The sequence below is a fragment of the Etheostoma spectabile genome, chromosome 12, assembly GCF_008692095.1.
Source record: "Etheostoma spectabile isolate EspeVRDwgs_2016 chromosome 12, UIUC_Espe_1.0, whole genome shotgun sequence".
Classification (NCBI taxonomy): domain Eukaryota; kingdom Metazoa; phylum Chordata; class Actinopteri; order Perciformes; family Percidae; genus Etheostoma; species Etheostoma spectabile.
The window spans coordinates 14170983-14198589 of NC_045744.1; the positions used below are offsets into that span (position 1 = coordinate 14170983).

The window sequence follows — 27607 nt, forward strand, 5'->3', positions numbered from 1 at the left end:
ATATATAACAAATATTTATGTAAAGCTTCTGATGCACAAGACGGACACCAAAGTGGCTGCAACAAAACTTTTTTGGTATGTGCATCAGAAGCTGTAATTCAAATGTTCAAATGTGAAGCTGTAATTCAAATGTTAGAAAAGAGAGCTTCTAGTTTAAATCTACAAATGCTAACATGACTAGCTTTCCCAAAACTCTCTGCAGCTTGTCACCAGTGATGGGAATAACGGTGTTATAAAATAACCGTGTTACTAACTGCTTTACTTTTTTTCAGTCAATCTAAAGTGCCGGATTTCAATCTAATCAATCTTCCCATCTTAATAACGCTGTTACCGTTACTGCCAAAAAATGCGCCGCATTACAATAATTGAAGCTGTTTTTTTTCATCAGACCAACTTGGTCGCTGAGCCGAGAAGCAAAGACTTTTTTTCTTCCCTGGTTAGTGGGCCGTGCACGAGACAAGCTCATAACTGCTAACGATTGGCTGAAGTTGAGTAAAAGTTCATGGTTAGCCATATAGAGATAGAGTTAGGCAGGTGTTCATCAGCACGCATAGTCGGACACACAACGAACAACACAAGCGAGTCAGTCAACAAGAGACAGTCATGGTGTTATGAAATCAAGGAGAGGGGTACATTTTTCTGCTAAAGATTTCCCACCGTAGTCAGAAAACATAGGCACTATGACTCTAGAGTGGCTACTTGTTCCGAAGCTAATTGCTCTCACTTTTTCACTTCTCCCTCGCACTATCACACACACACGCCGGCTCGACGCACACACCAGCGCAAAGTATAAACATCAGGCCACTTACGTTATTTGCACTACAAAGAATGTATATATTTATTTATTTTTGCTATAGTGCTTAACAAGCATTATTTAATTTTGCCCTTTTGTGGCCTCTTGAGGGGCAATAAATATCAAAAGTTCCAAAACATCTATGTATCTATTGATCCACTAGACATAATATATACATACATGGCATTTGAATGGAGGCTAGTTTCACTTCATTCCACAACATTAAAAGAGTGTAGATTTGTGTAAAGTTTATGTTAATAATGTACTGTATGAAGTGTCCCATTTAATTATAATATTCAGATTTATCATGAATAATTGTGCATGCACATGTATTTTATGTTCCAATAAAGAGGGGTAGAGGTGAGGTCACATTTGAGCATTTAAATAAATTTCAAGTTAAAAGCTACTTTTATTATGTAGACAAAGGTTAGAGAGTGGGTAGCTTTGGGAAAAGCTAGCAACACATCGCTTCTTTTAACAATGCCCATGTACATTGTGTCACTTAATGCACACCTGTATGGATTCAACTGTATGAGCAGTAGAGTCTTGGTGCACTGAATCACAAGGACGTTATTCAACATTAACTAAATTATGAAAGCAGTCCTGTGCCGAACTTATCTTTTATCCATAGAAATCCTGTCTGAAGAAAACCATCACTTGAGAAGTTTGTGAAGCACACACAAACTCTGGAAAGATTCTTACCCTGTTATATAAGCATGATTGGAAGGATAATGCCTTTTTCCAACCATCTTCTCCTTTTAAACCTTACAAAGTAATGATGTTAAGTTAATGCTGTTTCTTTTTTCAGCCATTGTTCAGCTGTCATAAAAATGGCCTTGCAAAGTGCAATCTACAGTAGGCTTTTAAAAGACATTTTTCCCAATGTATTCTTAATTTGTCAGGAAACAATTAACTTTGATGGACAAGAAGGTTTAATGACCTCACTTACTGTAAGGACAGTTAGGGCTCTGTACCACTTGCTTAAAGACTCTGGGAGTATTCTTCTTCACTTCCAAGAATTTTTGTCCAGTTTTGTTGCAAGCTCTGGCAAATTCAGTGGTCACACGGAGCTCCCCAATGTCCAGACTTTGTGAAAGCAAGGGTGTGACAGACCTTTCCTTCAGGAGGAATTGATTGTTTAAATCCTTGTGTGTGTGTGTGTGTGTGTTGTATATATATTGAAACCATGAAGTTAAACAAGACCTATTACCTACTGTTTTCACGTTGACGTCACCATTATTTAAATTACCATATGATGTCATCTGGTGGCTTTTGCTAGCTACATTTATTGGTAAAGAGTTGGCAACACTGGCTGTCACTGTCTCTTTAACGTTACAGTCCGTTGCAGCAGGAGACTGACAGCAATAATATGTAATAAAGACTTCAAAACCACATACTACAAAACCAGAAATGTTCCAGCAGAATTCGAAATTAGGGCGAAATTAAAGTGCCCGCATTATGCTCATTTTCAGGTCAAAAATTGTATTTTGAGGTTATACCAGATAGGTTAACATGGTTTCATTTTTTTTAAAATCATATTTTTGTTGTACTGCACATTGATGCAGCTCCTCGTTTCACCCTGTGTGTTTAGGTCTCTATTTTAGCTACAGAGTGAGAAATCTCTGCTATCTTTGTTGGGAGTTGCACATGCTCAGTAGCTAGGTAAGACCACATCAGCTAGATAACTTTCTCCAATTTTGGTCAGTACAAGGGAGGATTAGCTGGGAGACTTCTTCTAAACAAGGGCGCACTTGTGGAATACTTGCAGAACAGGGACATAGAAGTAGTCCTTTTGTAGATTATGGTGAACTTGTGTGTGTTGTAGCAGTGTTTTGCCTTTGCGAACAAGCTAGCATGCTACCTCGTCTCGGCTATTGAAGTAGGAAGCCGTGCAGATTTTGAACAACTTACCCAGAAACTGAAGGCAGAGGACATTCAGAAAACCGTATCGCACTCAAAACAGCATGAATAGATTTTACGCTTGTGGAAGCACCAGACACACAAAATAACACCCCAAATCCCAGGACAAATGATTTTTTTTTCCTATATAATGGGCACTTGAACATCAGCAGCCAATATTACAGCTTATTTGTCAATAGCATGTAGCTAGTATATGTAGTTAGCAGTGGACTCTAACCAAGTATAGCAGCACTTTATACTGTAGAAAAATAACAAAGTCTTCTAAACCAAAAACTACACAGCCCGACATGTTCTAGCAGGAATATGATCCAAAATTGGGGAGAAATTAACCACCAGAGGTTTTGGCTCATACGTATTTCTTTTAAATACATTTACCTCATTATTTGAAGCTTTGGCCACGTTTAATATTAACATCGAACATTTTAACATTATACAGTTGATATGATAGAAAATACAGAAAACCATTTTGTCACTACAAGTCTAAAGGACAGATAACCTGCTATTTTCCCCCCCTCTATAGCTTCATGCAGGCTTTCCTCAGTAAGGTCTCAGTAATCCTTTTTATGATGGTTCCTTTCTTTCTCTTTCCCTTTGTGGATTTAAAAGGAAATTGTATGCTAGGTTTGATGTGTCTAATTAATGCTATTGTTGCCTTAAGGCATGAATAGAAAGCCACTTCACCTCACCATCTCAGATAACATTGATGGGGTTTGTCACCAACAATAGCTGGCAGTCATGTGACCTATAGGGTTTATATATTGTCTGTTGCAAGGCGAATGAAAAGCCTTGGTTTGAGGCCCATTGAATTTGTGTTCTTTTGTCGGTCAGAGAAAACAGGATAGATTGAGTTTGTGGGGATGTGCAGGAAGGTTATAGGAGGACCACAATAAAATTCTTTTTATTATAGACAGTTGGAAGTAGAATGGTGAATTGTGTTCTATGATATTGGCTCTGCAAAAGGCAAATTGCATTCTTCTCAAGGACACGGCTTCAAACAACTGCTGTTGGAAAGGAGAGATACAAAGCGTGAGAGCTATGCTGCATTTATAGTTGTTTCATTATTATTATTTCCCTCATAGCCATCACTCCATCTCTCTATTCCCAAAACACGAATGAATTGAGACTCTGACAACAGATGTGCACAAACGATACTCTGGTGACATCCAGGTAAACTTATTCTTTTCTTACTCTAGAGCTGTTCCTTCAGCTTCTCGCAAACAATTATCATCGAGGTTGTTTGTATCCTCAACTCTTAAGCCTCAAGGGTATGATAAATAGCTGGAGTTTAGTCAGGCTAGGCGAAATCCATCTTTTCTGCTGTTTTTAAATTTGAACTGAAATGCTTCTCAAGGTCTTTAAATGTTTCTATTCCTCGTGTTTAATTATTCATGATCTATCGGCTGTAATTTTTGTCACACATTTTCTCCATCCTTTTGCTGAATTATAGATGTCCCATTCCCCTTGCTAGGAATCCAGGAAGCACTCATTCAGTCTGGTTGTATAACTCTAACTCGAACATTTGTGTGTCTCCTCTTCAACTAAAGGACAGGAATATCAGGAAGACTGCGATTTATATCCTGTATTCCCTTACCTAGATAGCAAGATCTTAGATTCAATATATCTTCTAAGTAGGTGGCTGAGAAAATGCAGCAATCATTTCGCAAAGTCAAGCGCTTCACTTTGATTAACACTGTCGGTAACACCCTGAGTTGAGTGTGACACATGCAGGTTTTTGGCAACAAATGGCAATGCCACACAGGCCATCTGGGGAGTGTTGAAGTTGAAGAATCACCTTGGAAACCTCCCACTGCTTCTGTAGAGATTGCGTCCCTGTCTGTTAATGAGGGCTTGTGTTGTTCTTGTGTGTAAGCCCTAACCACAGGCCTTTTCCACAGGAACCTCAACACAAAAGACAATGCCTGGTCTGACAGTAGAGATGGGAGTGTGGGCATGTGGAAGGAGGGGGTCATTCCTGCCTGTCACTCTGACCCCAATCACCGCACAGCATATTGGTGGAAACGAAATGAAAGATTGATTTAACCAGTTCCACCTACGCTGCCTCTGCTCTTCCCATCAACTGGCTGTCCATTTGTTTTCATCCGGTTGGTGGACTCACCTTTTGCCCCTGACCCAGTCCTGCTAGGTTTGTTCTTTTAAGCCCTCTAAATGGTCAGTGATAGAAAAGACTTCCCAGTGACATTTTTATTCCTTGTTATTTATTCCATTTCCGTTTTTGTAAATCCAATTTCTTAAGACTGCCATCAAGAAGTGCAACTTTTTATGACTTGGTATTTGAAGCAAAGCGAAAAGAGGTTTTGTTTCTTGTAGAAAAGTCTTTAGCAATAATATTATCACCTCAAGTGCTTCACTGTTGTACTCTGCAGCACAGTACTTACTTTATCTTCATTCCATTAAATGTTGCCGTCACTATGGATAAACTGTAGAACCCCTTTTAGCTTTAGTGGACTTTAGACTACTGCGCTGTCCAGTATGTTGCAAAACAGGATGGGAGTAAGTGACCATTATTAATTCAGGAAATTACTGATTACATGCAAATATACGCTATATATAGATTATCAGGCACTCCAGTGGATGGACTCATGATGTTGTTGGCATAGTGTCTACTACTTTTTTGTGGGTTTAAACCCCTAGCACCAGATTGATAAATGCACCTTCTTCCTAGTGTCATAAATCAGTCAGAACAGAAACACACATGCATCGTATATATACTACAACTTACATATAATACTACATTCTGCGGTATCTACTCTCTCCAACAACAAACATTCTCAACGTCTATTGAGTATAAACATATATAAACATTTATTTTATTGTTGACAGAAGAAAACATGTATACATATACAGATGTAGTTTTAAAGTAATCAAACTAAAGATGATTAATGGTATATTGTGCATATACATAACATTGCCTGGCATGCAAATAATATACAAATACCTTAACATGAATTGGCATGTATGCACAAGCACATACAGGCGTACATCTGCACATATGTACACAAGCTCCAATCCATATATTTAAACAAAATTTACCTTCTATCTATTAACCATATTAAAAAAAAAAAAAAAAAATTCCAGGATTTCAAAAAAGTTCATCTTAAGTAACAAAAAAAAGAGTATAACAAAGAGTGCAGCAAAAATACCAATGGGGTCAAAGCATATTTACTGTAATTACACAGTTGAGCTTGTTGGCTGTTTTGGGGCAGCATACAGTCGGAAAGTCAATCATGAACAAAGACGAGCACTGACTTGGTTTGACTTGATAGTCTTGAATCTTGTCATGCATCATCCTCCTGTGCTGGTAAGGTGTTTTTTACTTTCCCTCTCATGCTTTTGCTCTCCCTTTGTAGTCAGTGCTGTAAGAAGGAAGGGGTTCACCCATTCATCTCTACCCCTACAGCTTTGGGGGGTTCATCACACAAGGTGGCAGCCCAGTCTGTCCCAGCGCCAGGGCTCATTCTGTGGTTTCAATTCGATACAGCATGTTGTAGGCCCCTCCGCCCCTCATCCTCACCCATCATGGCAGTCTCATTCATCATGGGGCCTATAAAGGAGGACTTGATAGAGTGAGGAGCGACCACCACCATTCAATAAATCCTTGTGATTATCCACAACCTCCAAGGTGTGTGTGTGTGTGTGTGTGTGTGTGTGTGTGTGTGTGTGTGTGTGTGTGTGTGTGTGTGGTGTGTGTGTGTGTGTTGTGGTGTGTGTGTGTGTGTGTGTGTGGTGTGTGTGTGTGTGTGTGTGTTGTGTGTGTGTGTGTGTGTGTGTGTGTGTGTGTGTGTGTGTGGTGTGTGTGTGTGTGGTGTGTGTGTCCTGAGCATATTGGCATTTGTCTCTGACTTTGTAATGGGTGTGGAGGGTGATGTTAGAACACAAAAGGTCCATGCACAGTGCCTTTTTAAAGTGCTATCAATTATGACGTGTACACACGTCAACCCCAAGGCCTGGTTTGACTTGTTGCATTTGATGAACAATAACCTTGGCACCTCTGCCCCCCCCCCCCCCCCCCTCTGCCTTGGCTTTCTTTCTCCAATCCCCTACCCACCCAAATCTAACCACACATTGATTCCCTCCATCTCTCCCTCTTAACCCTCTCCCTCCCTCTTTCCTTTTCCTCCAGAGGATTGCGTAGAGGAGCACTCTAGGAGGGTGATGGAGCTTTGATTGTCGGTTATCAAAAGCTATCATTACGACTCGCTTCTGCGAGGATATGAAAATGATTTCCTAAGTGTAAAACCCATGTCATTACCTCAATGGCCTCAGTGCTATCATTGAGATGTAATGGAAAGAGGCAAACAAATCTGCTTGCTTTCCAGCCCGCCCAGCTCCAGCAGAAAAGAGTGAATAACACACAGCAATGGAGAGATAAGTGATGGCAATACTGGGCCTCATTGCCTAGTATGGAACAGTTTACACAAAAACAGCCCTCCGACCAGAATTTAATCTTCTCAGCTGTCATGTTGTTTTGGTACTGTCTACAACGAAGGAACCTGCGTGTGACAAGTCCTGGGTGCCATTCTCCAGCAAGGAATCAGACTGTCAACATTTTTTTTTGTATCTCCCAACAGCAAAGCTCCCTTCTCTTCCTTCCAAGGCTCAGGAGTTGCATTGACTTGACTGTGGTTTCTAATCATAGCCCAAGTACTCCTTTCTTCCCCCCCCCTCCTGGTTCAGTTTGCTGAGCAGGGAGATGGAAGTATATGCCAGCACCAGGCTTTTCCACTCTTAATCGATCTGGATCTGATAAAAATTCTGGCTTTTTGAATGACTCGTACACTGTGAGGCCTGAGGGAGATCTGATAAGTAAATCATTATACAGTAAATATAGCCAGTAATATTCTAAGGAACTGGATCTGCGCTGCTGTGTACGCATATGGACACTCACTTTACTCACATAAGACCATGAACATGCTAGAACACACATTGTCTCTCTTACACTCACACACACACACACACACACACACACACACACACACACACACCACACACACCACACACACACACACACTTGTCTCACAGTAAAGTGGCTGTGGTCCGGACATGCCCAATTTGTTTTCTTTCATCCAAGACTAATGTCTTGCTCTACCCAGGGGCTAAGTGCACCATTTGAAACCCCCTCTAGGACAGACGGCTACAACATGCGGTTTTTTGTTGTTTTTGTTTCATCTTTGGGAAAATCATGTTATCACTTCGGCTGCAGTGGCTTGTATGCAGGGCCCGTTTAAATTAACAAGAGGCAATAATGTGCTGATAATTTCTAAAACATTATTTAAATGTCATGCTGTAATCACAAAAAAATCACTAATAGTTTTATGTAAATGTCAAATTCAAATTATTCAATTACATCGCGAGTGTGGGGCAGGTTATAATTTGTCCACCGCTTGGAATACCAATCTGGCTCTCACTGGAACTCATTCTGTGTGCCCTGGCATAAGATAGACCTCAGTAATTTCCTGCTTCAAGGGATGCTTTTATAGCCATTATTATAACTCTATTCCACAAGAAATATCTGCCATACTTGAACAATATTAGAGTCATATTTTCAGTATTTTCACCCCAGTGTCACTCTGTGTGTGATAGCTTGTGAGAATTGTAAAAAAAAAAATAATAATAATGGTAAGGATATCAAGAGAGAGCCCTGTTATTCCTTGTTGTGATTGTGCTGTTGAAACGGAGCCTCTTACTGCTTGGTCAACAAAACTAAAGTAGCAGTCACAGTACACTGGGGTAGTAGGCTCATTATTTAAACAGCTGTCATTTATGAGTATATGGGCCTACTTGAAAATGGCTGCCTAGCCTCCATTTATGCAGAAAAGAATTTAAAAGGATATCAGCCATTCAGCGCAACCCGTTCATTTCTTTTTGTCTTCCCTCTTTTGTCAAAGTCAACCATGAGCAGGCTCTGAAATGGACAAGGCACCTTGTTGTTCATGAAAACAGATGATGTCACTCTGAGTCATGGGCACAAGTTGTGATTGGGCGTCTGCCACAGATCCTCACATTTTACTGCCTCCGTCAGACAGCTGGCATTTGCACTACGGGGAGCCAGTGGGGTAACAAATAATTAGCCTTTTCTCAACAAAACTCCAGGGAGAGGCTATAGAATAGTCATATGAGCTATTTACTAAATGGCCAATATTCCTTTTATGAACCTTCATGCTTATTGTTGGTGCACATGTAATAATATATGTCTATTGTTCTCACAATGTGTCCAAAAGCCACATTTAAATGGAAATATTAATAACATTATTTTCCTTTTTTCTTTATGTTGCATGGGCTATTTCTTCATTTTTTGGGATTTCCATTCTTGTTGGTATTTCTCCAGAATTAGGCTGTAGTGGACATTATCTAAGATGTTCCACAAAGATGAACGTGTGACATTCTCCTTGAATGCTTCAGAAATTAGACTTCCTCCCTCCTGCTTGTGCTTGTCTGCTTGAGATTCACAGTTTGGTGCATTTGTCACTTTGAGAGCATCTGGTTTAATTTGATTTTTGTGCCTGGCCACCCTGCAATTCTCTGTGCTTTTAGTGTAACCGTTGCCTACGGAGTGGGGCCAAAAGATAGTTCCGCAAATAAAGGGGCTTAAACTTCTATTTTCTGGATGGCTTTCCCAACATGGCAACCTATTTGAACAGGCCTGTTTTCCTTTGCCAATTTTTCTCAGTTCTGTGTTAGAATCTCTCTTTTTGTGTGATGACATTTGTTTAAAGCGCCAGATTCCCTTAAATCGTGAATTGTTGCATTAATTCCCCTGCTGTTGTAGTTTGCTACTTAATATTTGACTCTACCGCTGATCCCTTTGAAGGTCTTACATTCCAGTCCCCACCAAAGATTAACATCTCTTTCAGATTTTATTGGAGGTCAGTACTGCCAGGAGACCCTTTTTGTTAAAGATAATACACATTCAAAAAAAGTCCACCACAGCATTTCAGTAAGGTTTCTCAGAGAATATCATGCACTCCTACTGTATGGAAGCTGGAATGCACAACACCTCTCAGCCAGTAAATAAAAAATGTGTGTGTGTGTGTGTGTACAGGTGTGTGTGTACAGGTGTGTGTGTGTGTGTGTGTGTGTGTGTACAGGTGTGTGTGTGTGTGGGTGTACAGGTAGTGTATGTGTGTGTGTGTGTGTGTGTGTGTGTGTGTGTGTGTGTGTGTGTGTGTGTGTGTGTGTGTGTGTGTGTGTGTGTGTGTGTGTGTGTGTGTGTGTGTGTGTGTTGTGTGTGTGTGTGTGTGTGTGTGTGTGTGTGTGTGTGTGTGTGTGTGTACAGGTGTATGTGTGTACAGGTGTATGTGTGTGTGTGTATACAGGTGCATGTATGTATGCATATATGTACTGTTTGTTTGTATGTATTTACATGTGTACAGTATGTATGTATGTATGTATGTATGTATGTATGTATGTACTGTGTGTGTGTGTGTGGTGTGTGTGTGTGTGTGTGTGTGTGTGTGTGTGTAATATATATATCGATGTATGTGTATATGTGAGATATCTTCAGCTATTGTTTTAAATGTTATAAAAGCTATACACATTATTTAAAAGAATGTAGTGGTTTGTTGCACTCTGTGTAGCCCTAAAATGATAAATCCTTCTTAAAGAAAAGCTAATTTCCTTTTGTTTTTCTTTTTGGAAAGACATTTTGCCATGTTCCTGACATGCTTCTTTTTCATTTGTAGCCCTTTGTCTATTCTTCTTGCCCTGTATGCCACACATGGATATCCCTTTCCCCACCTGTCAACACCTTTGATATTTCATCTGCTCTATTAAAGTTCAGGACAGCTCACATCTATTTGTTTCTCCTTGTGAAATTTTGAAAGGGTTACATCTTTGAAGCAGGCGCCTTTATTTTAACTCACTGTTTTCTGTTCTTGCAATATCCTCTCACTTGTACAAGCTTTTGTCATGTCACATGTCATGACTTAATTTGTCTTGTAGTTTTTTTGTAGCACCACACAAAACTTAATGTCATTGTTATTCATTCATTATACATTTTAAAAGGATTCTTCATTAAACCTGGTTAGTGAGACATATTTTTATTGGTATTCACTGTGCATATGAGAAAAAAATAAGTAAGTGGGAATGACATTCAAAGGATGCCAACTGTGTTGTTTGTAGGTTCTTGCTTGTTTGTCATGTCCTTTTGTTCAGCCTGTAGAAATGAACAGCATGCTGGAGCTGTAGTCCAGTCTCCCCTCATGCACCTCCAGAATGTTAAACATGGCTGCCATGGCTGCCTCTGAATTGCTTGACTGTGTCTCCTGGGGAACGGGGAAATTGAGCCCTGGCTCTTCCTAATAGGTGGTAAAGTGTTAAGTTCCAGAGAAATGGACTGCGAATTTAACCTGGAATGGAAATTGATCCCATTACCTTGTGCTTGGGCTGCTTTCCTCCTGTAGGTAAGGGATTTGGGGGGGTAGATGAGGAGAAAAGGGAGAGCGGGAAATAGAAATGAGGGACCACCAAAAAAGAGAGGAAATAGAGAAGGGGAATGGTGAGAAAAGAGAAGGAGGGAGAGACGATAGGACAGAAAGAGAGGAGAAAATGGAGAAAGAAGAGAAAAGGCAAGGAGACAGAGTATATGTGTATATTAGAGGTGATAGGATGGCAGTGGGGGTTGTGTCCTGCCTGCATTGGCAGGCTGGCTGACTCTGTATCAGTGTGGTGCTAATAGCTGACTGCCACTGGGAGAGATGGAAAAAGAGTGAGGAAAAGGCAGAAGAAGGGATGATACACCTCCTGCTGAGGCTTTCCCACCAACAGACCTGCGGTGTCTTGGTGTGTTCAGCTGCTGTGAGACCGAGTTAGCAACGCTGTGGCAATGCTCAGTGGCTCAGGCAGATTTTTAAAAAATGATTTAAATTTTTTTCTGGGAATATGAATTCCAAACAGAGGAAATAGTATTTCAATATGAAAAAAAGTATTGACCAGGTTTCAAGTGTTATAAAAAATCTGGTAGTAGATTTTCTGTGACCCAAAGGAACAGCGCCTTCTCTGTGCCCTTGCATAGACCTAGGTAATTTTCTTTGATTTTATTAAAACTGTCTTGCACTACCCGCCATTTCAAATGGCCTAATTGATTATCTTGATGTATGCTCAGACTCCTCTCTCTTTCTGTCCACCCCGCCAGAGCCCATGCATGGCCCACAAAGGCTAGAAGTGGTGGACATCCAATCCAAACAGGTGACAGTGCGTTGGGAGCCTTTGGGCTATAATGTGACCCGCTGTTACAGCTACAACCTGACCGTCCAGTACCGGTCCAGGATGGCCGGCAAAGAGGAGACCCGCGAGGAGGTATGTTATGACACCCAGAGCCGCGATCCTCAGCACACCATCCACAACTTGACACCCTTCACCAACCTCAGTGTCAAGCTGGTCCTACGCAATCCAGAGGGGGTCAAGGAGAGCACAGAGATGGAGGTTCAGACTGATGAGGATGGTAAGTGTGATCACGTCTGAGAAGAATGATACAAGATTTTGCTAAACTTATCCTAGATTACAGTGGGGCTCGAAAGTTTGGGCACCCCAGGGAAAAATTTGTATTAACGTGCAAAAAGAAGCCAAGAAAAGATGGAAAAATCTCCAAAAGAAATCAAATGACAGATTAGACATTCGTATAATATGTAACAAAAAGTTAGATTTTATTTCCCTCATTTACACTTTAAAAACAACAGAAAACAAAAAAATGGTGTCTGCAAAAGTTTGGGCACCCTGCAGAATTAATACCTTGTACTGCCCCCTTTGGCAAGTATCACAGCTTGGAAACTCTTCTTGTAGCCAGCCAAGAATCTTTCAATTCTTGAGGTATTGTCGCCCATTCTTCCTTTCAAAAGTCTTCCAGTTCGTTGAAATTTCTGGGCTGTCTGTCACACACTGCTCTTTTAAGGTCTATCCATAGATTTGCAGTTATATTGAGGTCAGGAGATTGTGAAGGCCATGGTAAAACTTTCAGTTTACGCCTCTTGACGTAATCCACCGTGGATTCTGAGGTGTGTTTAGGTTCATTATTCATTTTTAGAAGCCATCCTCTCTTTAACTTCCGCTTTTTACAGATGGCATTAAGTTAGCGTCCAAAATTTGCTGACATTTTATTGAACCCATTTTTCCTTCTACTCGTGAAATGTTCCCTGTGCCACTGGCTGCACTACAACCCCAAAGCATGATTGATCCACCCCCTTGCTTAACAGTTGGACAGAGGTTCTTTTCATTAAATTCTGTGCCCTTTCTTCTCCAAACGTACTGTACCTTTCGTCATTCCGGCCCAAAAGTTATATTTTAACTCATTGGCCCACAGAACTTGTTTCCACAATGCATCAGGCTTGTCTATATGTTCATTTGGAAATTTCAAACGCTGATTTTTGTGGTGAGGATGTAGAAGAGGTTTTCTTCTGATGACTCTTCCATGAAGACCATATTTGTACGAGTATCTCGTTATAGTGGAATGGTGTACCACAACTCCAGTGTCTGCCAGGTCTTTCTGGATGGATCGTGCAGTCAAACGTGGGTTTGGACTTGCTTTTCTCACAATCCTGCGAGCTGTTCTGTCTGATATTTGTCTTGGTCTTCCAGCTCTTGCTTTAACTTCCACTGTTCCTGATGACTGCCATTTCTTAATTACCTTCTGAACAGAGGGTATTGGCACTGAAAATGCTTTGCTATCTTCTTATAGCCTTCTCCTGCTTTGTGAGTGTCAATTATTTTCAGTTTCAGTTTTCTAGACAACTGCTTAGAAGAAGCCATGGTGCTGATTGTTGGGGCAAGGTCAGATGAGTCTGGGCATTTAAATCCTTAAGATTGACATCCCCTGGTCTTTCCAGACGATGATTGAGAACAATCCATGATGCTGTCAGGTCTCAGCTTTCCAAAGGGGGCGGTGCATACTGTAAACTCTGCAGGGTGCCCAAACGTTTGCAGATGCCATTTTTTTGTTTTCTGTTATTTTGAAAGTGTAAATGATGGAAATAAAATCTAACTTTTTGTGACATATTATAAAAATGTCTAATCTGTCATTTGATGCCTTTTGGAGATTTGTTCATCTTTTCTTGGCTTCTTTATGCACATTAATACAAATTTTTACTTGGGGTGCCCAAACTTTTAAGGGCCCTGTAGATACCTTTTTAAAGTATGGAGAGCCAATAAGTAAAAAATGCATCCATCCAACCCAACATTCAAACACTAAATTGAAACTAAAATATTTAACTAAATACTAACTATTTCATATTTTATTTATACATAATGAATAATATATTTATTTTTAACTTAATTTGCCAGGCAGTTTAGAAAAGAATAAGCATGTCGGCTCTCCGATGGCAAACTAAAAAAGTAATCTTTATTATAAAAGTGACATTTTGATTTTTAGAATGGGTTGATAATTCTCACCTGATTATAAACAGCTTGCACCAGGAGCAAGTTTAGGCTTCTCCAAATATTTTTAAGGAGAGCATGAGTCAAACAGCGAGCTTCTGTGTTGTATGGTTGTTTCCCCTCCTTCAAAGATGAAAGATCTTCTGTATTGCCTCAGCAGACACAGGAAATGAACTCTATAGAAGTCTCAAGGAACCCCGGCCGCCAGATAACAAACCGGCTCAGCTGACGAAAAGAGAGTCTTGTCATGTCTGGCTCAGATATCTGTGGTTGGAAGCTTGAAAGTGGCAACTGTTTCTCACTATCTGACTTCTGTGTTTCTGTGGATCTGTGTGTTAAGGGTCCCATGGGAACAAGTGTACAGATAGGGTGTAGCTTTAGTTGCATTCTTGAAGATAAATCTTGAGAGAAAAACAAGAACATCTCCACATCATTCTGTTTCGCTTACAGAATGAAAGCAATTCATATGAAGGGTTAATGGATCAGATCTCTTTGGCTGTATTTCAGTACAACATTGTAGAAGGACTATGATTCCCACTATGGGTCCCATGGGGTTACTAGTTCATCTCTGTTTGCACACATTTTCATCTGATCCAAACATGTTTAGTTTTGCTGTAATACTTGTCAGGGATTATGTTTTGAGTGACAATGAATTTCTATTAAGATTTGTTTGACTTTGGCTTATGGCCATTTGTGAACTACAGGTCCTTTTTTTCAGGAGCTTTTTTATTGATTGTTTATGCATGAGGTGCTGGGCTAGGTAAAACATGATAGAAAAGACTAAAGCCACAAAGTAGGAAATGCTTTCATCCAACTTTTTATAGACATCATTTTAACTTGACAAACATGCACAGAAAATGGGGGGGAGATCCATAAATAAGTATACATGGAACTTGGTATGTTTTTTTGTTTTGTTTTTACTTCTACCTTGAAAAATGTGTCTGTGATCATTTCCCACAGTGCCAGGAGCTATTCCTCTGGAGTCCATTCTGGGCAGTGCCTATGAGGAGAAGATCATCTTGAAGTGGAGAGAACCAGCACAGACCTACGGGATCATCACTCAGTTTGAGGTACACAGGCACCAGAGTTAGCAAAATGTAAGAGATACCCTAGAGTAGAAAACTGATTTCCAATATTAAGCTTTTTTTTCTCCCCCACTTCTCTGTGGATGGTGTGCATTGCTTTGAGTTTCAGAGGCAGCTTTTTTCCTCAACAATGATGTGCAGTACTGTACGGAGCTCCCAGAGAAATGTTCAAATTGATTTATTTTTTTTAATTTTATTTTATGAACCACTTTGTTTTCTTGAACTAAGACCTGGGAACTAGGTGCATCTGCTATTTTGTTGAGTCCAAACAACAAAGGGTTTCATTATTTCATGTGATGAATTTCATGATCACCTCAGGATGTTTAAAAGAGAAGAAAAAAAAAGTAATACGTTTATTGATCCCGTTGCTTTTCCTTCGTCACCATCATCAGGTCCAATACTGTCCAGTACTTTGGTATTTGACCAAATACTAATTACTAATTGCCATTACCATTAGACTTAGCTGAACAAATGCTACCATGTTAACATGCTAAACTAAGGTGGTGAACATGATAAAGAAAATACCTGCTAAACATCCACATATTAGCATTGTCATGTTAAACATGTTAGTATGCTGACGTTAGCATTTAGCTCTTTGCACAGCTTTACAGAGCCGCTAGCATGGCTGTATTGGCGGTATTCTGTACATGAAGTCATAGGCCTACATTATAAAGTCATTAAAGTGCAATTGTCATGACTATTTAAACCAAGGTTTAATTTGACTGATCACGTTAGATCTAAGTTATGTATGTTAAACAGCTTAAACCTGAATCAGTTTGTTCGGATCTCTCAAGTCCGGGTTTTCTCCCCAAAAAAAGTTGTGCCTTCTTTTATAAAGCACCGCTCAAGTGTGTTTCACCATTGTTTTAGTATAGAATCAACTGCAATTTGCCATCATCTTCTGTACCTCGACACCTGAGCGACCTTTAAAGAAAAGACAAACCCTGAAACACGCCTCGAACACACATCACGATTCAGCACAAAGCAAATGTTGACATAACAGTCCACAGCCCCTTCCAGCCTTGTCCAGGAGTTGCATTGAATAAGTGAGTCTTGAATAATAGAAACTAGTCTCCACACACACACACACACACACACACACCCATGATATATGTACACATTGATCTTAACCAGCTTAAGGGGGAAGTAATCCTACAGCTTTTCCCACAGATTGATTCTCCTCTGTTGATTCCCCCTCTTGTCGCCGTTTGTTCACGCTTGATATTTTGACTAGGTTAGCAATCATTGAAAGGGCTGTTTCTCATACGAGGAGAGCATATTGAATAGTAATAGCAATGCAATCAAGTCATTAATGACCCGGCCATGTTTTTTCAAGTGTGTGTATTGCAGTGTTGTGTCTTGTGCACAGCTGTAGAGGTGCTGGCAGACAGCAGGGAAAAGTTTACCGCACACCTAATCCCTTTTAGAGCAACATGTTTCAGTTGTTTATCTTTTTAAAATTTCATGGTACAAGAAAAAGCATTCAGAGCAAATGGCGTGTTTTGCATTACCACTTTGTCAAGTTCACTCATATTTACGTTGTGTTTCTGTTCATAAAATACTCACTCCAGGCTATAATATTCATAAGCTGCAGCAATTACTTCTCTCTAGGCCTCAACAGTATAGTAATGTGTCAAGTTAAGGAAACAATAAGTCACTGACAATCCTGGTATTTCCTGCTATTAATATACAGTAAAGTGTCACTATAGATTTCCCAACATAACCTGGAATTTCAAGATTTAATTTGAGTAAGAAAGAGTATTAATATTAATTTCACCCTGTCTTAAACAGGGTGACAGATGAGGAAAATCTAGCTACCCAGAAGCTTGCTCCAGGTGTGTGTCCCTCACACCGCTACAGTCTGGCTCTCTGTTTGTCTCTTAGAAAATAAACCACAACGAATTCTGCCGGAATTCCCCAGAAGGTGTTTCTTATAAGTCAAGACCTTGCTTTGATTTGACATTATCAAAGGACTGAAAGGGAAATATATACGTCTGGCAAGGCCTGATATCAAAGAGATTTCAGCTCCATTCCTTTTTGACCAAGCTCTGCGAATGCCATTTTATTGGCAGCCTTTCAGACCGACATGAGCCAGCTTCTCTTTAAGAGGTACTGTATACAGCAGATTTTTCAATTATTCCTTTATTTTCAGCCATATTTAACAATACAAATTAAATGTAAAGTAGCACTTTGTATATTATTTATATTGTGTTGAGAGAAAGCTGTGCATCGCATTACCTGTTTAGGGAAATAGCAACTATTATGAAAAGAAAGTGTATTTTCAGAAAACCAAAAGTACTATTAAGTAAGGCTTTTCCTCTTAAAAGCCCCTATACTTATAAAACATGCAGCCTTTTCAAATCACTTACATTTAGATTACTATTTACTCTAGGTCTGTATAAAAGGTTAAAGCTCTTCTGCAAATAAAATGTTAATTAGAGTTTAGGTAAAAGGAAAGAGTAGGCTACACCACATGTTTCATCAACAGTTATTCAGCTGTCTTCATTCTTGTGCGAGCAAAGGTGCTGGAGATTATTCAGGCATTTATATTTTATGAATGCTTGATAAATTAAACATTTACCTCCCTCAGATAGAAACATGTGAACCAATGCAATTTGAAAAGCCTAATATCAGATTGAGTAATAGTTACAAGTCCAAATTAGTTTGCTCAAATATTATTCATTATTTTCCCGTCAGTTCCATTATAATTGTAAAAACCTGTCCATGTGCCCAGTGTTGACAAGTCACTTTAAATTTCTCTCCCTGAAATGTTATGATATAGGATTTGGCATCACAGACTCATTCCACAGACAAAGACTAAATGAGAACGCTTTGAAGCATTTCAAAACTTGATGGACACAAATTATGCAGCACTCCTAACTCCCTTTGTGTTCCTTAATTGGAATTATAATGGAGGTTTTCCTTTACAAGCACAGGCATTTCTTAAAGTGGGACTTTACAGTTACTCAAAATGGATATTAGCAAAAACACTCACCTTAATGCTTCCCTCCAGAGCCCCCTGTATTTATTAATGGGAAAGGAATACATTAAGTGCATTTCCTCTCTCTTGAAATCACAAGCTTACATTAGGTTTGGTTGAAAAATACGTAGCTCTGCTCTTACAGTACAATCTAACGCCTCCTCTTCATAGACGTAAAAAGACAAAAAAAAAGAAACACTGGCTAAACTATTTAAACACGGCGGGTTTGTACAGGACACCCCCTGTCTGTTGCTAGCAACGATGACCAGGGACTTTTTTCAAAATGGGAAACCAAAAAAGTAGAGTAGGCGTGAGTCGAGTAGATACCATGCAGTGGAAAAGCGCCAAAAGAAAGAGAGCTTTTTTTCTCAACTTAAGACTTCTGAAAGATTGCTTTGTGGAATTTGGTTTTACTGAGAAGTGCAGACTAGATGGAAAACTATTTTAAAACATTTGTGTAGTTTTGTACTATATTATACAGTGTTTTCAACATATTTTCAAATAACTCAATATCTTGTAATATGATCATATCATGTTATTGTTGTACAAAATGATATTGTCCATTAACAACACTGAGAGTCTACCGCCATGGTAGTAGCTTTGTGAAGTTGTAGCCTACTTAGCGTTTTGGTGCTTTGAGTTAAATGCTAATGTCGGCATGCTTTCAATCCCAATGTAAACATGCTGAGGTTTAGCAGGTATGGTGTTTACCATTTTCACCATCTTAGCATGCTAACATTTGCTAATCCATTTTAAACACAAAGAATGTCATTAGTTTGGCAAGTATTTGGTCATAAACCACAGTGTTGCTTTTACAGTTGTGTTCAAAATAATAGCAGTGAGTTTAAAAAAGTGAATAATGCTCAAAATACTTAGAATAGCTTTTAATTCTATGATATCAATGCATTGGGAACACTGCACATTCAATTCCAAATCAAAACATGACCAAAATTGATCAAGTTTGTGGTATACTTTTACAGAAGGTGAAGAAAAAGGAATGTTAGGCTGTTCAAAAAAAAGCAGTACTTGCATTTTTCTTTACAAACTCAAACATTTACTGTATAAACTGAAAAATGTCTCATGTGTTTGTTTTACTTTGAATCACTGCACTAATATTTAGTTGCATAACCATTATTTCTGAGAACTGCTTCACATCTGTGCATGAAGTCGACCAACTTCTGCCACCTGTGAACAGGTATTCCAGCCCAGGACGATTGAACTACGTTCCACAATTCCTCTGCATTACTAGGTTTGCCTCAGAAACAGCATTAATGTCACCCCACAAGTGTTCTATGGGACTGAGGTCCGGGGATTGGGCTGGCCACTCCATAACATCAATCTAGTTCATCTGGAACCAAGACTTTAGTTGCTTACTGGTGTGTTTTGGGTCATTGTCTTGTTGAAAGACCCATTTCAAAGGCATTTCCTCTTCAGCATAAAGCAACATGACCTCTTCAAGTATTTTGATGTATTGAAACTGATTTATGATCTCTGGTATGACCCCAGTATGAGAAACATCCCCATAACAAGATTTTTGCACCACCATGCTATACTGTCTTCACAGTGTACTTTTGCTTGAATTCAGTGCATGGGGGTCGCCGGACAAACTGTCTGGAGCCCCCTTTACCCAAAAATAACAATTTTGCTCTCATTAGTCCACAGAATGTTGCAACATTTCTCCTTTGGCCAGTCAATGTGTCCTTTGGCAAATTTCAACCTATTCAGTACATGTCTTTTTTTCAGCATTGGGACTTTGCGGGGGCTTCTAGCTGATTCACATAGCCTTCTTCTGATCGTAACAGTGCTCACAAGTATCTTTAAATCTTCTTTGGTTTTCTTGGATATGATCATTGGTTGAGCCTATTCTTTGATCCATTCGAATGGTAGTTGACTTTTTTTTCCCACGTTGTTCAGGCTTTGGATGCCAAATCAAGGTATTTGAAATCATTTTGGCTGAGCAGGCTATACCTTTCTGCTCTTCTTTATGTTTCCTCTCTTCATTCAACTTTTTAATCAAAGTCTGCTGTTCCACAGAGCAATGTCTGGGATAACCCGTTTTGCTGAGTATTTCACTGTAAAATGCAGTATAACCAGCATGCACAACATTTGCTTCCTTCCTTCCTAAAATTTGGGCCATAATTGACACCTGTTTCTTCACAGAATCAATCACCTCACTAATTGCACACAACACTGCTATTATTTTGAACATGCCCCTTTCAATTACAGATTCAGTTACACAGAATGAGCAGCATGCATGTCATGACTGTTGGGTCTGTTGGTTTTCAATGACTCTACAACACTTACTAGTAAATTATTTACCATGTAGAAATATAATTTTTACCCAAAAATGGTGATGTTGGACTGCTATTTTTTTGCACAACTGTAGTTCTACAAATATATGTAATTCAGCTGGTTATTTCTATGCATACACACAAAGAAGTATTGTACAAAATAAGACTTGCTCTGTAGCTTTTGGTAGTACTGAGTAGTGCACAGGGGAAATAGAGATTAAAGAGCACAGTAAAATGAATGCTTTAGCTTGCAGAGCCAATTGGATGCCTCCAACATAAAACATTTCAGTGTATGAATACATATCCTTTTCAGCTGAGGAGAGCTGAGTGTCGAGTACCAGAGGCCAGTATTGGAATATTAATTTCCTTCCTTCCTAGATTTCCTACAAGGCTGTGAGCTCTTTTGACCCTGAGCTGGACCTCTCCAACCAGAGTGGGAAGGTAGTCAAGTTGGGCAACGAGACCACCCACATGTTCACAGGCCTCTACCCAGGCTCTACATACTCCTTCACCCTGCGTGCCAGCACAGCCAAGGGCTATGGCCCTCCTATCATCACCCAGTTCACCACCAAGATATCAGGTCAGGAGGGTGAAGAGCATTGCCAGTCAGTGTGTGCAAATGATGTTCAATAAGTAGAGTACCATTTACCGCCGCTGGAGTTCTTTATGTCCAAATGTTTGAATGGAAAATGGAACTTGAATATAACTCAAACAAAAATTAGATAGGAATAATTCCACTTATTTGATAGCTTTCCTTTTGTCTCAAAGGGTAAATATTATCCATCTGGTGTCCAACGTAATAAAATAACGAAAACAATTTCACTAATAAATTCACTATATTTGTTACACGGCTTTGTTGAAAACTTAATTTACTGCATTCTAAGTTCTGTTATTTCTGAATAACAAGCTGCTTGTATGGGCACAGTCCTGAGCATAGACACCAGAGGACAATTCTTTTAATCAATAAAATCATTTTAAAATCAATATTTTGTGTCAAATTATTGATTTTTTTTTTATAAGTAGCCGTGTAATAAGTAACATAATGTAATACAGTACTATCCTTCATCACTGAACCTGCTAGGTGTTTTGTTTAGTCTTGCAATTGCATTAGATTTAGCACAATTGCCTGATTGTTCAAAGACAAATTGTGCTTTTAGTTTCTATAAACCCTGGCTGGTCTCACTTATTGAAAACTGGGATTGATTTAGGTAATAACCATGGGACTTGTTGGCCATTCTTAATTTTGACACTTTTTTTATTGAGATACTTGCGCGCTATTTTGAAGAATGCTTTGTAAATACTTTTGTGACAGCAGCAAATGTTTCCCTCCTCTTTTATTGCTGGACATACTTATTAAATTATAGCACTATAAAGTTAAATGGCAATAAGTGCTAATTGTAAAAGTGAGAAAATTGGCTTGGTGCTGACCCAAATCTGAACTGTTTTGAACTTTGCTCTGCAGTGTAGTAAAACCCCTCCGATTTGTTTTCTCCTCAGCTCCTTCCATGCCGGCGTATGACCAGGAAATCTCTCTGAACCAAACAGACAGCACAGTCACTGTCCTGCTTAAACCTGCCCAAAGCAGAGGTGCACCTGTGAGGTAGGCTTCCACAATGAGAACTCTCTCTCTCTCTCTCTCTCTCACACACAACACACACACACACACACACACACACACACACACACACACACACACACACACACACACACACACACACACACACACAACACACACAGCACATGGTAAAAACAACAACACAGCATATTAAAACAACAGGAACCATCAGCAACAGAAAATTATCAAAGAGCTTGTGTTTATCAAAACCCCAACGTGAACGAAAGTTGCCAGGGAATTCTGTAGCTTACTATATGCATTTAATTTTCTGAGCTTTATTTGTTTGTGGATTTTGATCCTGTGAAAAGAAGCACAGCCTTTGAAGATAAGAACAAAACCCGATGCAGCCAAGGCTAGCTTTAGGATCTCTTTCCTTTACATGTCTTTCATGTACTGGGCACCCTAAGCCACCACAGGCTTCTGGGGAATGGAAGAATTCTGCCTGCCTTGATGCTGTGTTTGTTAGCCATTATAGGGGAAGCAGTGCAGCCGTACTGTGCACCATACATACCAGGCTGTTGGGCAAAAGTCATCATTTTGGTATATTCAACACCAATGGGGGCTTTTGGCCACACTGGCCTTGAGGAATACTGCTTGCTTGATCATCTTTGTGGTTTGTGTGTGTGTGTGTGTGTGTGTGTGTGTGTGTGTGTGTGTGTGTGTGTGTGTGTGTGTGTGGTGTGTGTGTGTGTGTGTGTGTGGTGTGTGTGTGTGTGTGTGTGTGTGTGTGTGTGTGTGTGTGGTGTGTGTGGTGTGTGTGTGTGTGTGTGTGTGTGGTGTGTGTGTGTCATTCGTAAATGACAACATTTTCGTAACACGTGTTACAAGCATATATGTCACATTGACGTTGAAGCAATTTAAAATAAGATAAGCCTTTCTAAATCCCCTGGAGGGACATTTTTGGAATTTCCTTACTTTCTTATATTAGGAATAAGATATGGGATAAATATTGGCTTGACAATTTATTATACTATATATTTTGTACTCATCTGGTTTTGCCTAAGGATGTCCTCCAAACTCTGAGTACATAGCAACTCACTACACAAAGGAATCCTTTTGAAATATAACAATTTTGTTGTCTTTTTTAAATATGATGTTAAGTGGACATTTAGCTTAGCTTATCTCTGGAAGAAATCAACTAGCCTGGCTCCAGCCAAAGGTTAAAAATCCACCTACTTTACCAGCGCAGAAATACGTTAATCAGTGAGCTTTAGGGATGCTGGTAAAAGGATTTTTATTTGACAGATTCATATAAATTTATATTTATACATCTTTATATTGCTACCATTGGTTGAGTTATACAGAGTAAAAAACATTTAACGAGCAAACAAAGCTAAGGTGCTTCTGGCTTGGCCAGGGTGCCCCATCGAAAACAATCGACAGAAAAAAGCCAGTGACGGATCATGTCTATAAGAGCAGCCCCTGTTGGTTGGCAAAAGTTTGAATTTTTTTATAGAGTAGCTGCTTAGTTAAAGGTAACAATGGTAATAGAACTGTCAACTTGATCTACAGTTTATTGAAGAATATTAAGGCTTTCTACATCCTTCCTGCTGGTAGTAAGCAGTGCGGAGTGAATTGCCCATGCCAATATTAAAGAAAAATGTGTTAACCTCTTCCTGTGAGGAAGTGATAAACACTTATGCTCACTGTAAAACTCAATTTTACACTATCAACTCATCTTAGTCCTTTAAAGATTACAGCCTGGAGATCTTTAGTCAGGCTTGTCAGCTCACGTTTACCGTATGTGCAGCTGTCCAGATTAATGCCCTGGCCCCAAATGGTGAGGCCTCAGCAAGAAAGCCAGAACGACCGCTTTTTAATCTTCTCGAAGATACAATTCAGAAGGCCTTCCTCAGGCTGCCTTTCTTTCAGTGGGCTAATTACAACACCCTAATTATAATTAACAGGAGTGTGGTGAATTGGAGCTTTCATTAATTACGAGGCTGTGCTCCTCCTTTTGTTTACCATAGGCATGCTCACCTCGCAACCAGATGAAAGAAAGTTTTCTTCTGAGATATAACCTGAGGTTTGAGAACCACCTCATTCTGTTTGATGGAGCTGAGACGTTACTGTGCACTAGTTCTCTAACATAATCCTAAACGTGAGGATTGACATCTTATCTGTTTTTAGATGGGAATAAACTCAGTGACCGTGCTTGTTTATAATTAGAGAAAGAGAAAATAATGTGTTTTGATACATACATTTACTTTGAAGGATTATATATGTTTAATGAGTCTCTCAAGATAATCCATTAAAAAAATGTACCACCATTCGTCAGAGTTCAGGACATGGCACAACTACAACTCAAAACTAATTGAGACATCCTTTGATCACAGCATAGCCTCTCGACGTCAAAACTTTGGAGATTTTCAGGTACACGTTTCTTTTCCCCATCTCTTCCTTTCTCTTAAATCTCGCGGGACATTAAGGCCAGTATACTGCCTTCATGTGTGCGCCTGATGCAAAATATGAATTGCAAAAAAAAAGGTGGTGGAGGGCAGCATACAGGAGAGATTATGATGCAGGCCTAAGACGTGATACCTTGCAGGCTTTTGAAGGTGTTTTCTACCTCCACCTCAAGTGACACAGGATGCCTTTGAGAATTTAAGGTGACTTTAAAGTAGCTTACATTCAGAGGGGCTGAGTTAGGCAGTCTGTTGGGATCTGCTCTCTGGCCTATATTGATAAATTTACTTCTCTGAATTCATAATGCAAAGTAGCAGCTCGCACAGCTCCATATCTTCAATAGTGTATCAGGTGCACAGTAGTGGCAAGGATCAAAGGAAAAAAAAAACTCACAGACAAATAGACAAATATGTATCTGTGAGTGCCAGTGTTTTGTTTTTCTGTCATCTGAATTTTCCAAGATCAAAAAACATCTCTTTTGGGTTTGAGGTTTGTACAAAAGAGGATTAGGGACACATGTGAAAAAATGTTTTGAATTCTGAGTCAGAAAACAAAAATTTTCACATGTGGCCCTAATCCTCTTTGGTAGGTTTTAGATACATAACGAAGTGGCATTTTCAGCTGAGGTACATATAAAGAGATGTTTTACAAATTGTTCAATACTGGAAAGAGTCCCTGAAGTACAAAAACTTGGAAACATAGCTGATCCAGTCAATCTATTGAAGAGCTAGCATTTTGTCAATGAATGACTTAAATTTTACACTACACTTAAATTTAAGTTTAGCTACCGCTTATGTTGCAAGAGTAGCTATCACATTTCTGAAGTGGTGGGTGGCTCAATTTGAAAATGAACACTTTATGAAATCTGTTTTAAAGCCCATATGAAATAGGGATTTGCCAAGGGAGAACACTGATCTGCAGCACTGCAGAGCAGAGCAGCATGAAGGCTGATTTGATAACGCAATCTTGCACACTGATTGGCTTTGGGAGGTAATAGAGCTCCAGACATTTGAGTTTCAAACAGCAGATGTTTTGCTGTAATACAGGAAGGGGAACACACTTGAAGATGACACGATAGCTCTGGTTCATAAAAAAATCAAGACATAACAGACAACAAACGTCCGTTTCACTCTGGCACCCTGCAGTCATTCTGAAGTCAAATCATATTTTAGATGAATCTGGGCAGGCGTTTGTCACTGCTGAGGGAGGCAGTCAATTTTTCATATTTGTGTAATTGCTAATCAGTATAACATTTCCAACTTGGATTTGGCTTCTAATCTCTGGGGACGACAACGCGTAGCCGGGAACAATTTTTACCAGAGGGGACACTGTTCCTTTAAGAGGATTAGTGAACTGTCTATCAGTCATGTCGTGTTAAACTAATGTTTGCAATGGCCCCTCGTCAGGGCTACAATACGCCTCCTCACTACGTAGCATCAAAATAAATGTTCACATGCTTCTGCAGAAATAAATGATTTGAAATGCTTTCCTTATCATTCACAGCACTAAATCAGACCTCCCTTTTCCTGCCATAACCTTTGCCTTAAGCAAGCTCACAGACACATGTAGGTTGACACAAAGCCATAAAATACAGCAGTTTCTGGCGTTGTAAGTAGCATTTTGAGGAAATCTGAGTTTCAGTGTAGTTTCTGCCCTGTAGCATCAGATTATCTGTGCTCAGCCATGGCCTTAAATCAGTTAAGTGATTTTCTACAGTCCTAAAATAAGCACTAACTTTCTTTGATCATGGCATAGCAAACGCTAATAGCTGTTCCTAAACGTGACACAAGTCAATGCTTTTTACGATTTAATGGCAAATGTAATCTATAGCACTTTCTAATGTGTTTGCTTTATAGCTTTAAGGACACCAGGGAACTATAAAGAGTAAGAAGACAGACTCATAGAGGAAGGATGCTGGGTCAGGAGAAGTGTTACTTACAACCGCTCTTAAATCAGACATGTAGGCATATAGATCCAACCGATTAGCATTAGAGAGAGACAGTGATTGAAATGCTCCCCGTGCCCCTTCCCTCATCTGCTCAAACAGCCTGGAGTTCTCCCCTATCAGCCCACATGAAAAATAAATCTGGGTTTCAGGTCACAATCCAGTCGATTCCGAGTCAATCCGCCATAATTGGTTGGCGTCACATGGCGGCAGAGCTGAAATCTATCGGGCAGCAAGGCTGGAGGAGGCCTAATTGGTGTCAGCTCAGGTTGCAGCGCTACTGCAGGAGTACAGGTCTGCCCTGCTGGCCCCTCTGGCAGACCACTTTCAAAAGCTTATACCATTCTGCTCATAGAGCTACTGCCTTCATTCTTCTTTACTCTCCTTGTCTTTCCATCTTCTGCTCAGGTAAAGAAGTCATGGAATTCAGCAGTTTTGGAATCAAGTGTAATTACGCGCTTTTTAAAAGAGGCATGTGGTGTGAGCTGTGGGTTTCCCTTTTAAATCTATGAGCTGTGCTTTTGTGAAGGTGTAGTTGGCTGTCGCCGGGACTAGTACGTAACATTTAGCTGAACATGTTCATCACTTGTCTAGAAACATTGTGGATCGGCTTAACAGCATTGCTAATAGAACAAAGAAGAAGGTTTTATCTGGTAAATTCATGGAAACATAGAGAAAATCAGTGCGACGTTTTAATCAAATACTCTCTTGCAATTTTTAAGGTACTTTGAGTATATACATTTTATGCTACTTAGTGCTTCTACACCACTACATATTTATAGGAAATGGTGTTCCATTGATTATAAGACTTTAAATGCAAAAATTATGATCCGTTTATAAAATATGATTGATTGTTTGAGATGGGCGGATAAAGTTCCACCTTGACCAACTATAACCTTAAAGTACAATTTACATTATTTTGCAACAATAATATAATACTGGAACACATTTTGTATAATAACTAGATGTACTTTTGATTCTTTAAGTACATTTTGCTGCAAATGCATTCAATATGTTACCTAAAAAATACAAAATCAAGACTTTAACTTGTAACGGAGTATTTATACACTGGTATTGCTACTTTTACTTTGAGTAAATGATTAAAAAACTTCTTCCATCACTGCATAATCATCAATATTGTTTTTTTTTAAATCAATATTAATGTTAAGTAATCTGATTCCCTGTTT

General features: G+C 39.4%; 1 protein-coding gene across 12 annotated transcripts in view; it reads left to right on the plus strand.

Annotated features, from left to right (window-relative positions):
- The window catches only part of ptprma (protein tyrosine phosphatase receptor type Ma), a 167248-nt gene that overhangs the window by 77660 nt on the left and 61981 nt on the right, over positions 1 to 27607 (plus strand). For all 12 annotated transcript variants that reach the window (XM_032531513.1, XM_032531508.1, XM_032531510.1 and 9 more), the window contains exons 8-11: positions 11865 to 12173; positions 15059 to 15168; positions 20833 to 21034; positions 21952 to 22054. In XM_032531513.1, coding sequence (XP_032387404.1) covers positions 11865 to 12173; positions 15059 to 15168; positions 20833 to 21034; positions 21952 to 22054 — 724 coding nt within the window. The remainder of the gene's footprint in view (positions 1 to 11864; positions 12174 to 15058; positions 15169 to 20832; positions 21035 to 21951; positions 22055 to 27607) is intronic.